The following is a 12,161-nucleotide window of genomic DNA, read 5'->3' as shown; positions in this document are numbered from 1 at the left end:
ATTTAGATGCTACTTATGCTTTCCATATTCATCCCATCCATGTCCGTTTCATGCCTCAACCTCTCCAAGTAAAAATAAAGCAAGCTCCCCTCAAACTCCAGCAAAAGCAGAATTTACAGAAGATTAACATTTCCAATGTGAAACTCTAGAAAGTGTGTGTGATGACATGAAAGCACAAAAGGCTCTTCCTCTGTGCCTGCCTGCAGCTCTGGGAGTCCAGCAAATCATTTAAACCCAGTGAGACGTTTGAGCTGAGCGCTGGAAACAGAGCTTAGATCAGGAACATCCACTAGAACCTACTCATGGAGATTTAGGAGACTTTGCTGAATGTTTCTGGGAGATTTTTCCAGCCAGGTTTCCACTGCTGAGAGGCATGAGATGGTTGACAATCCTCACCAGCATGATCCAGATGTGATCTTTATAAACATCTGAACAGGCTTGGCCCGTTGTAGTTTTATCAGCCCTTCTCCTGTTTCAGCTCGGAAGATTCCATCCCTTTCTGGAAATTATTCTGAGCTGGGATAAGGGACACACAAAACCACCCCAATTTGTGGGCAGAGACCCTCAGACTTTATCAGGGGAGCACCCACTGCCCAAGAGTGGTCAGGGCAGGCTGGGAGCCCAGCCCAAACACCAAAACTATTCCCTGTCCCACCAGCAGCCTCTGCCCGGGCTCCACAGCCTCCAAAGGCAGGATTTCATTCCCTGCTCCATCCCCCAAACAGGCTGGAGCACTCTGGCAGCCCTCTGCTCCTTCCTGGTCCTACAGACATGCACATTCCTCTGCCCTCCCAGCAAGATATATCCCCCAGGCAGGGAGGAGAAAGAGGGATGAGCCACATTTTCCCTTACTGATTCACACAGCAGGGCAAAACCTAAGCAAGAATGTAGATAATTAGACCTGTCTTTCCTTTTCCTACTTTTTTTTTTTTTCCCCAAAGAAAATGTTAGCTCTTGTTGACAGAAAAACTTCAAATTGTCTAATGCTCTGTTGGCTGGGCATGAGTAATGGACAAATTCAACCCCTGAGTTACCATTTCCATAGCCAGGATTGCCTGAAACTGCATTTTTAATTGAAAATGTAATACTGACCCCAACCACGGTGGTCATTGCCAACAACTCAAAATTCAAAAAGCATCAAAAGCACACTTGCTTACAGAGAGAAGAGCTAAGATTTGACATATACATAAAATTGTGGGATAGATCTAATTTGCAGCCATTTTCATGTTGGAATGATGACTTTTACAGGACAGTCAAGCTCATAAATGAAGCATTCCATGATGGGAAAGCAAACTTCCCACAGTCAAACCTATCTATGAGGGCAACAGGAACGTCCTTCACAACAATGACCAAGTCAGGGAGTTTCATTTCTCCTGGCCTTTTGCCTTCTCAGCATTTCAGTTTTTATCCCTTTAAAGAAACACAAATGGGGCCGTTATCCAGAGGCTTATTTGGAATGTTCAGCTTAAACTCTGAAAGCTGAAGCGTGGCATCGATCACACTGCATTTTACTGATTATGTCAGAAAATGCTGTTTGCATTTCTGAATACTGAATTAACAAAATGTAGGTCAACTTTGCTGGGTAGGGTTTCTTTTTTTTTAAGGCAAGTTAAACTTCTGAACACTTCAGTTAAATCACCACATTGAAACCAGTATGAATTTCAGGTGACAACAAGCACTGTGAAGAAATGATCACACTGCAGGTTACAGACTGACTGAATATTTGATCTTCAGGAAAATGATCATTCCCATCTGCCAGTGCACTTCTGCCTGTTAACTGTGACCCTAAATCAAATCTTGGGTTACTACAGGTTACTACACTCTCCCTGGAACATAAAACCTACTGTATGGCTACTCTGGTTTCATGTAACAACTATGTCATTAGTTAATGATTTAAAATTTTACCCTCTGCAAGCAATTCACATTCCAGTGGACTGTTGGAGTGGTTTCCACTTTTTTTTTTTTTTTTTTTCCCCTCCCCTTTAAATGCTACTTTAGTGTTAAAATTCTGAAGTCAATATTATAAAAATCTGTTGAGACAATGTCTCAGGATCATTAACATATGTTCAAGTGTTTGAGTACTCTGAATCCTGGTGATGTAATGGCAAAAAAGTACATTCAAAATATTTTCAGCTATATTCAAAATGGGGTTTTTTATTGAAGACACAATTAAAGACATTTATTTTGGCTTTTAACTTGAGATCTTCAGAAATCCTTATTTAAAATTATAATGAGTATTGCTCTCATTGCTGTTTTTTTCCAACTCTGTTTAAAAGAAAAGAAGTTAAAGTTTGTGAAGACATCCCGAGAGACTCACTCACACTGTGATTTAAAAAAAAACTCTAATGGTTCAGGTTCCATTGTGAACCTTTTTCATATACTTTATTACAGAAGACAATTCACATCTGTAGGGACACCAAAACATTCTGTTACTCTAAATAACTGAAAATAGACATTCAGCTGACAGGAAAATGTTAGAGAAGTCAGGAAAGATGTAGCTGAAGACAGAAAACAAACCACCACAGCCTGAAGGAGGTACCAGAAGGACTGGACTGTTTCTTACTACTATTGAACCTGGCATTTGGAAACAGCCAAGAATCTGCATCATTTATGAGGATCAAATGAATGCAGGCAGGTAAAAAAAGGAAATTCATTTCCTTGGACTGAATGCCTGTTGCCCATCCATGACCACACTCTCAACACGACACTCAGAGCAGCTCTGTCAGCACTGCTCAGTTTTCTGTGCATTTAAAAATACAGATTTTACATTAGAGGTCTGTGAGTAACATGAATTAATACAAATTTAAAAGTAAATTAACCGGTTGATTTTAGCTGTACTGATTCATAGAGACCCAGATTTTCACTTTTTCTTCATACTTTTTATTTATATTTTTCTTAGCTGCTCACATTTACCCCAATAAAAAAACCTCCTTTTCACATACTTAGGGTGTCCATTTTTGCTTCAAGTTTGTTACTGTCCCCAGTTTCCAAAGTGCCAGATGACCACAACATAAAATATTTCTGCAAAGAACTATACTATTTCTGTTACTTAAAAAACTAACAGAGAATTGAATTCTCTGTAAATTTAGTGTCCAAAGTATTTCCAGGCACCAACGAATCACCTCCAGTTGGGAGAATCTAAGTTCCTATTTCCCAGAACTAATTTAACAACACAAATAGGGACCAAAATCCTCCAGCAGCACCACAGGCATTTGAGAACATTACAAACATAATAATAATAAAATATGATTGTAGCAAACCTTCCATGCTCAGCTTTCATCTTGACAGACAACTAAATCCAGTGCACCACCATGTGGCAACATATTAGGGAATGGTTCACATACCAAGACCTGTTTTTTTCCACCTTCAAAATTTTTTGCTATTTCTTAAAAAATAAATGTTAACAAATCCTTCTTAGTGTTTAAAAGATTCCCCTTAACAAGTTGCCACAGCTTCACTCATCTCAAAGACTATTTTTTAATACACCTGGACTAGCAAGCAAAAGCTTGAGCATTTTTATTTGTAAAACACATTATTTACCTAAAAACACAACTGCCCCAGGACCAGAGAACCAGCTCTGTTTCTTTCCAACCTCGCTCCCTCGCACAGGAGAAATCTGGCAAAAGGCTATACTGCACATCTAATTCCTCTTAAAACATAAATACATTTAAAATAAATAAATCAAGCTAAATGCTGGTCTCACATCTGATTAAAAGCTTAAAAAAAATCTTGGGAAAAAAATCAAAACCTTGAAGGTATACAAATGCATTATTTAGCAGCTGCTCAGTTACTCTAGATCTGCCTCTCTCCAGCTGAACAACAGTCTTTTTTTTTTTTCCACAAGAAACACCAACACAAGGTCTCAACAACCCTAAGAAAATCCTAATTCCCAGAGCCAACACATGCCACTTAGTACCCTGGAATTTACTTCTGCAGCCAAATGCTAAACTCAGAGGAAAAAAAACAGCTTTTCATTAAACTGAACAGCCTTGCCTCACACAGCACAGTGCTGCTGTATTTCACCTTATCACAGAATTCCAGAATTCAGCCTCAGCTGATTGTGGATTTCATGAAACAGAGAGTTAATTCATTATGCCTTAACACATTTGTGAGCCATTTTGTACCAATACACTGAACCAGCAGCAAAGACTCAGCACAGCCTCCTGCTAGGAGCTTTATCTGGACTCCCCATCTCCGCTCCGGGCTCTTTCTCTCTCTCGAAGCTCACTGGACCTAAAGGCTCTGCTAAAACCGCTCTGAAATCTGACAGAAATTTGGGTGGCCATGTGCAGCCACGCCAGGGAGGCAGGCAGAGACATGGGTTCCCACAAGCTCCCTACCTCCAGCACTGGGAAAACCTGTAGTGGAAGAGATTGGAGCAAGCAGCACTTTCCTTCCAGAGCCCAGGACGGACAGACCCGCAGTTCTCCTGCTGCAAAAGTTGCTCTGGAGTGATGTGAAAGTCTTACCACAGAGCTCATCGTCAATCCAACCACGTTTTAAAAAAAACACACCCCAAAAGCCGAAGAAAAAAAATGGTAATTCACCTCCTGCTTGAAGATGACGCTGGAGTTTCCTCATCTCCAACTCCAGGTCTCCTCCTTCCCCTCTCCCCCAACCCAGCCAAAGCCTGAAAAAGCTCTTTCTCTGCTAAGAAGACCATCACGATTTTCTGCCAAAGACAAACCAATGGCAAGAACACAATGCACATTATGCAAGTTACTGCAGAGTTATGCAAGTTAGATGCATATTTTCACTCGCTCTGCCGAGGACTCCGAAGCCACTTGTTTGATGTGGATGCCTACTCTTATTCCCAGCTGTCAAATCTTCCTCTGCTTGTCTCAACTGGCTTTTTTACACCGAAATTTCAAGCAGTTGCTACAGATATTAACGAAGCCCTTCCATGACATACAGTAATCTAGGCCATTAAAGCCACAACATCTGAGCACGGTATCACATGTGTCTACCCCAAAACAGGTCTTAGGAGAAGTGGCAGGCAGAGCACAGCACGTTCTTTACTGTAGATACCCCACACTCCACACTGCCAAAGCACCAAAAATCTCTTGAGCCAAACCAGGCCTCGTGGTGGAAGTACCATCTCACGAGCAAAAGGAATTAGAGAGTTACATAAATGCTCCTATGCCGAAAATAAATAATTTTTTGTTCAAACACCCCAACAAGCCCGATGGTTTGGGGTTTTTTTTGTTTGTTTTTTTTTTTTTGATCTACCTCCGCATTTCTGCAGTCAGCACTAGTGAAGCAAGAAGACACAGATTTCGTGTATGGCCTTACAGTCAAAAGTAACTGGGAGCAACTTCTCCAGCAATATAGGAGCCCTGACTATTTCCAAGATGAGCCACACAAAAACACAAGCTTTTTGGGCACTAAATCCATCCATTTCAGGGGGAGATTTATCAATCTACCATTTTAAACGACTGCTCAGAGATCTGACCATACCTACCAAGGAACATGGAGACATAACTCTTTTTATTTCTAATTTCTGCCCTTTCTCCCCTATTTACCAGCACTGCCTGTAACAAAGCATAAAAGTGACATCCAAGTAACTTCCCAAAGCCATGAACAAGCCCCCAAAACTTGAACCCCTCCCGCTCACCCACCAGACACAAGAACACAACCACTTACAGCCCCAAGACTGCTCCAAGCTTCCAAAAGCAAACAAGGTTAAAGGCACTCGTCAACATCCAGACTTCTGAGGGAAGCAGCTCCTTCGGCCAGGCTGGATTCCTCTCATTTGGGAGTAAAACCCAATCCAAGTGTGATGCCTTACGCAAGCAACAACTATTTATCTAAGGAGTTAAACACAGCCTGCTTTTACAAGTAGCCTGTGTCTCTTTCTGGGAAGCACAAGTAACCTCCAACAAACAAGAAAGCTGCACAGATTCTGGTATGGGAGGCAGGGAGGAATATAAGAAAGAAATCTGGTTTGAAAAAAAAAAAAAAAAAAGACGGGGGAAAGAATTTAAAATCTTTCCAGCGGATATTTCAAAACCTTCCAACACACCCAGCACAGGTATCCCTTCCCTGAAGCAGGGCACGAACTTCACAGTGACCACCTTATGAAGTTACCTCCCCAAACCTCACGGAACAAGAGTATTTTTTAAAATTACTAATGAAATTTGGTATTTAAACACTTTTAACAAGTTCTCAGCTGTGTCCAACAAGCAGTTTTAGAGACCCTTCAGGCAAATACCTTCATCACACGAAAAAAAAAAACCAACAACCAGCCCAAACCCAACAAGCCCTCCTCTATTCCCAGCAGCCTAGAGAGGATTATACGGCCACTGAAGAATGCGAGTTGTTACTACGTGCATTTTAAAACAGAGGAGGAAAGAAAAAAAAATCACGGAGAAAGATAGAAAGCAGCTCACCTTTATCCTGAGTGCAGGACAGGATCTCCTCCTCTTTGGGGTTAGTCACCTGGGTGATAATGGACGGGTTGTCCATGGAAACAGAGTGAGATTCCACCTGGCTATTTCCCTCTCAGAGGCAGGCTTGTGTGCGGGGCGGGGGGGGTGGTGCTGGNNNNGGGGCTTACGGCGGAGGGCGGGGCCGGGGAGCCGTGAGGGCGCGGGGCGGGTCCGGCCGCCATTTCCCGCCTCAGGCTGCGCGGGAAAAAATAAATCACGGCGTCGGAATTGTTTAGGTGGGAAGGGGGATGTGGGATCGGTGGGTCAGCGTCGCTTTGTCAGCCACTGAGTGCCACGTGCAGGTTTTTCCTCAAGCGCCTCCCGGGACGGTGATTCCACCACCTCACTGGAGTGTCCTATGTCTAATCAACTTTTCTGCGAAGGAATTGTTCCTAATGTCCAACCTAAGCCTCCCTTGGCTGTTCCCTCTCATCCTGTCCCTGTTTCTGGGAGCAGAGCCCGACACCCCCAGGTGTCCCCTCCTGTCAGGAGCTGTGCAGAGCCACAAGGTCCCCTCTGATCCCCCTTTTCTCCAGGCTGAGCCCCTTCCCAGCTCCCTCAGCCTCTCCTGGAGCTCCAGCCCCTTCCCAGCTCTGCTCCCTTCTCTGGATCTGAATGTTAATGGATTCATGAACAGATATAAGCCATCTATTTCAAGATGTGTGGAGTGAAATATTTTTACAGGTGACTGTCTTTTTCAGAAGCAAGTGTGCAGCTCAAATCACAGAATCACTCCATTTGGAAGCGCCCACAGTGGGTCACCTGGTCCCATGTCCCTGCTCCAGCAGAGAGGACCCGAGCAGAGCACACAGCACAGGGATGGTTCTGGAATATCCCCAGACAGGGAGACCCACACCCTCTCTGGACAATCTGTTCAGGGCTTGGTCACTGCACAAAAAGAAGTTCTGCCTCATGTTCAGGGGGAACTTCCTGGGATCATTCCTGTCCATTCCTCTGGTGCCATTGCTGGATCCCACAGGAGAGGGCCTGGTCCCTGCTCCGAGCCATCCCTGCAGATGCTGAGGGACATTGGTGAGGTCCCCTCAGTGCATCCTCTCGAGGCTGAACAGCCCCAGCTCCCTCAGATCTCCCTCATAAAAGAGTCCATTAATCTTCCTTGTAGCCTCTGCTGGACCCACCCCAGGAGCTCCGTGTCCCTCTTGTACTGCAGAGGTACTGATGGCAGGCATGGCTGCTTCTCTCACACCAAATACCCTCTGTCTTTTTCCTAAAAAGCATGTCTGGCTCTCCAGGAATTCCCAGAGCTGCTGATGGCTGGTGCATGAGGATATAAATTATGGTGTACCTGTCCTGCTCCCACCCTCCTTGGTACCTGCCATTAGCCAGGGCCTTGGGGATGGGGAAAGTTCATGGGGAAACCCACCCCAAATAATGGCTCTTTTGTGGGGCTGCCAGAGTGTAAAACTAAGAGAAAAAACTTTAAAAAAGCATGGTGGTGTATTTTACATAAATAAAGAATTGTAACCTCCTTTACCTCCTAGAAAAAAAAACAAAAAACCCTTAATGTATATTCAAGTCTCTATTGTAACCTTGCTACACTAAAGACAGGTATAATTTTATAATTAATAAAATAAATGGGAAAATCTTTCTGTAGCCAGCAGAGACCCGGGCAACATGAATTATCTTCTTTTTGCACTAAAACAGGAAACCACTGACCATTTGCATTAGCAAAATAGTTATAAATTTATCTATGAGCAATTTTACCTAACAGTAACAAAACCATGGCATTGACTCCTCATCCCTGGAAGTGTCCAAGGCCAGGTTGGACAGGGCTTGGAGTAACCTGGGACAGTGGAAGGTGTCCCTGTCCATGGCAGGGGGTTGGAACTGAGTGATCTTTAAGGTCCCTCCCAACCCCAGCCATTCTGGGATTCTGGGATTCCTTTCAGCTGCCAAGCTGGGTTGCAGAAATGACCATTTTGTTTAATTCCAGCAATTTAAGCAGCTGTTTTTGTTGCAGAAGAGCTGCCTTGTTGTGAAAGAGGACTATGGGCCCAGCCTTGAGGAATTTCTGGTCTGCAGCACAGCCACATCCAGTTTCTGGAGAAAATGACTGAACAGCTCGGGGGCCTTGTTTCATTCCTGCAGTCAACAGATTTAAACATTTTGCTGCGAGCTTTCCAATCACTGCGGGTTTTTTTCAATGTAGAAAAAGTCATTCCAAATCTACCTGTGCTTTCTGTCTCCAAAACTAACACTCCCTACAGAGCAGTACAGGCAGAGATACCTGTATTGCAGGTTTCTGGGACTCGTATTTTAGGTTTTCCTGTCCTGCTCTTATGACAAACACTTGCATGGGGAGTGAGCGCGATGCCACTGCTTGCATTGCATCCAGCTGTGCAAGTTCCAACCTGCTCCTTGGCTTTGGCTTCTCCAGACAGGAGTCTTGCAGTTGCAAACAGTCCCTCACAGGCTGGATCGGGCACAGAGGAACAGGAGTTGGTACATGTTGGCTGCTGGAATTAGCCCTGCTGCCTGTGAAGGCTGGGAGCTGCTGCTCCTGAGCTATTATGCAGCTTTATCACAGCTCTGGTTATGTTGTAACCCTGCAAGTTCTTGATCTTTTACCCGCCCAGGCACTGCAGGCATTTTTAATTATCTGAGGGTTAATTTGCATAGGAGCTTTTGCTGAAACAATAAATTCATACCTCTGTTATTATCTGGTATGAGTTTCTGTATCAATATTTATATTTGGGTAAAAAACAAAGAAGCTTCCTGCTACCATTAAGACAAAAGAATTGCTTCAGATCAAGTTCAGGAGTCAGTCAGCACTAACACCTTCCACCTCTTTGCAGGGAAAGGGAAATTGTAATGTGTGGTGGGAGAACAAGCATTCCAATGCCTCTTTTCCATGCAGGGATGAGGAGACAGAAACATCTTGTCGGATGAAAAGAATGTTTTGCAAGGCTTGACAAATACAATGTTCACCTCGAGCCAGTGTGGTCTGTGTGATTTTAACGCTGGTAAGATTTTTTCTGCACCTCGTGTGTTAAAACTCCAGTCCAACAGCTCGCTATGTGTACATCTTCATCAGGAATTTGGTATTTGCTCGAGTTTAGAGGGGGAACTGCTGTTTGTGGTGATATAAAAGGGGGAAGTAGAGTGAGAGGATGTGCCAGGAGGGGCTGTCTCTCCCCATGTCCCTTTGCTGCTGCCATGAAGCTCCCTCAGCGCTCCAGCCTAAGGGGAAAAGCAAAAAAGCAGGATACTGGCAGCACACAAGGAGCTGCAGAAAGTCCATACTCTTGCAGGGCAGCGGGAAGCAGAATGGAAGCTGAGGAAATGCAGATGTTCTCATCCCAGCAGCACTGCTGTAACCTCGGAAACAGGTCCCTTCCCTGGCTGTGGGATCAGCCTCTCCCACCCCCACCACTCCCATTCCTGTGCCAGTTATGAGATAGATGTTACAGAATCAAGAGCAATCCGTGTTGTATCCTTTCTGGTTTTACTTTAGGAACACTCTGAAGTGTGTACAGTATCTTCTGTCTATGTTTCTTTGTGTGCTACATGAGCTAAATCCTAAATAATCCCACGGAACAAGGGAATGGTTTCATCTCCCTGTCACAGATCAGAGGTGGAGGTACAGACAAAGCAATACTTAGCAGGGAATTGCAGCACAAGCTAATAGGAGATCCAGGTTTTCATCATGACTTCTGACATTTGTCCTTGCTACTAAAATGTGTCCCTGTCTCAATGCCACAGGATGTTTTATAATGGGGGGAGGGGGGTGTTTTTAGCAGAACTGTTCTACATTAAAAGGAAGCACTTATTTTCATTGGTATCAGCTCTGTGAAGTCTTGACCCTGGGCCCACAATGGGAGTTTTATCCTTGACTTTAATGGGGGAACAATCAAGGTCTCGTGACATTACATCCTAAAGAAAGGAAAATACTGCAGTTTGTATCAATAAGATAAATGTCTCATACTTAGTGTAAGCAGCTATATTCTTGCAATAAATGGTTTATTAGATTGATTAAATGTCTTAACTTCACCTCAGCTATTAATCACTTTTGGCAGCTGTTTACTGCTTTGTATACTTTGAAGTAATGGACATTATTCCTTAATTATCTCATTGCAGCTCAGTCATTGTTTCCTAAATAGTGCCATTAGAATGGTAAATTGCAACAGTAAAACAGTGTCAATAGGAAGTTATGAAGTTCCCATTTTATGATTCATTCATAAAGTTAACTCAATCTACTCAAAATGTGGCTGTAATTTCCACACAGTGACCTATTTGCTATGACAGAAGAGATTCTGATAAGAAAACAGTTGAGCTTTAAGTGTGCTAGGACTCTGCATTACCCAAGTAAAACACAGCATATTCCCTGTTGGAATATATGTGCATATCAGAATTTATTAAACTAGTGCTTGTTTGATCACTTTTGGTTTCACTGAGTGCTGTGAATTCTGAGGATTTCATGCCTTTGAATACAATGCATTTATTCCTGTGGAAAAAAATGAGAAAACTCCGAGCAGTGCTGTCATTTAGATGTTACTATTGTCATTCCACAGAAGGGTAAGAGAGAACCAAATCAATCAGAAGAAATGGCTGCTTTTAGTTTTATCTCCAGATCTGGCAGCAAGTCATAACGTAGCAGTTGTACAACAATTTCCATTCTGAGTCCCTTTTTCAGTCAGCTGTAACTGTCCTGAACTTTAACATTATGAGTTGTCTGTTTCAGGCTGAGTTGTTTGGGTGGAATCAGTATTACTGTCAATCTGAGAAAGAGTCATGAAACTGGCTTTCAAGTACTGTAACAGAAATTGTCTCTCTCTTCTTTCTCCCTAATAAAGGTTTTTAGGGAGAAAAATAACATTGGGAATTATGAGTTCTTGTGATTTTTTTATTCTCCTGGGATTTTTACTGTGCACATGATAGAAAATGTAGTTCCTTACCTTGGGCTAAATTAGTGCTGAAGACAAGGTGAATGTTTTTTTTACTAACATTAACAATTTATGTTTAATCACAAATTTCCACAGACTCCTAATCCAGAAGCTTTGATTAAGGAATCCAACTAAAATGAAGCCTGACTATGCCAGATGTCAGACACCCCCAGGAGAAACGATGCCTGAAGAGTGTTCGACCCAGAGGGAAGCAAACATATAATTAAAATGCCTGGCTGTAATTTTGGTTCTGGGTTGAAGTCAGCTGGTGACCCACAGCTGGAAGGATCTGAAGGCTCATCACCAGGTGACCTACAAATGACATATCCAGTTCTACCTAGCAAATGCTATTCCTTTGCAAGCCTGCTTTTTGCTTTTTTTTTGGCAAGCAACCAAATCATCCTCCAGCCTTGTCAAAGGCTGGTGAAAAGTCCCATTTATGTGCTCATTGCATCTTCTAGTTCATCTGGTCAAGCTTAAACTGTTTCCTGCTGCCCTAAGGTGCTCCTCAACCTTTTAGAGCTGGAGGGGAGCTGCTGCCAGGATTCACCTGGCAGAAACATTTGTAACAAAGCTCTCTCAATCAAACCCATGTGAATGAAGGCAGCAGGTTGAGTTCTTTTGTCCAAATAATTTGTCCTAGACCAGATCAGAGATTACTCTGAATCTTTCAAACTCCAGAAGCAATAGCACAGGGCAAACCCAACCATTTATGAGGAAACAGCAACTTCAAGCAGTGCAACTACTTGTTTATCTGCAGCCTTAGACCATATTAATGCTACAGAGAGGTGGTGGATGCCCCATCCCTTGAAACATTCAAGGTCAGGTT

General features: G+C 43.2%; 1 protein-coding gene across 4 annotated transcripts in view; it reads right to left on the bottom strand.

The window, feature by feature from the left end:
* CTDSPL (CTD small phosphatase like) overlaps nucleotides 1–6,543 on the bottom strand; it is an 80,853-nt gene extending 74,310 nt beyond the window's left edge. For all 4 annotated transcript variants that reach the window (XM_041488134.1, XM_041488153.1, XM_041488161.1 and 1 more), the window contains exon 1: nucleotides 6,390–6,543. In XM_041488134.1, coding sequence (XP_041344068.1) covers nucleotides 6,390–6,465 — 76 coding nt within the window. In that variant the 5' untranslated portion in view covers nucleotides 6,466–6,543. The remainder of the gene's footprint in view (nucleotides 1–6,389) is intronic.
* Nucleotides 6,544–12,161: the final 5,618 nt, after the last annotated feature.

This window comes from Pyrgilauda ruficollis, unplaced genomic scaffold, assembly GCF_017590135.1.
Source record: "Pyrgilauda ruficollis isolate IOZ18807 unplaced genomic scaffold, ASM1759013v1 scaffold12, whole genome shotgun sequence".
Classification (NCBI taxonomy): Eukaryota; Metazoa; Chordata; class Aves; order Passeriformes; family Passeridae; genus Pyrgilauda; species Pyrgilauda ruficollis.
The sequence above is the reverse complement of the archived record's forward strand: the minus strand, read 5'-3'. Positions and strand labels throughout refer to the sequence as shown.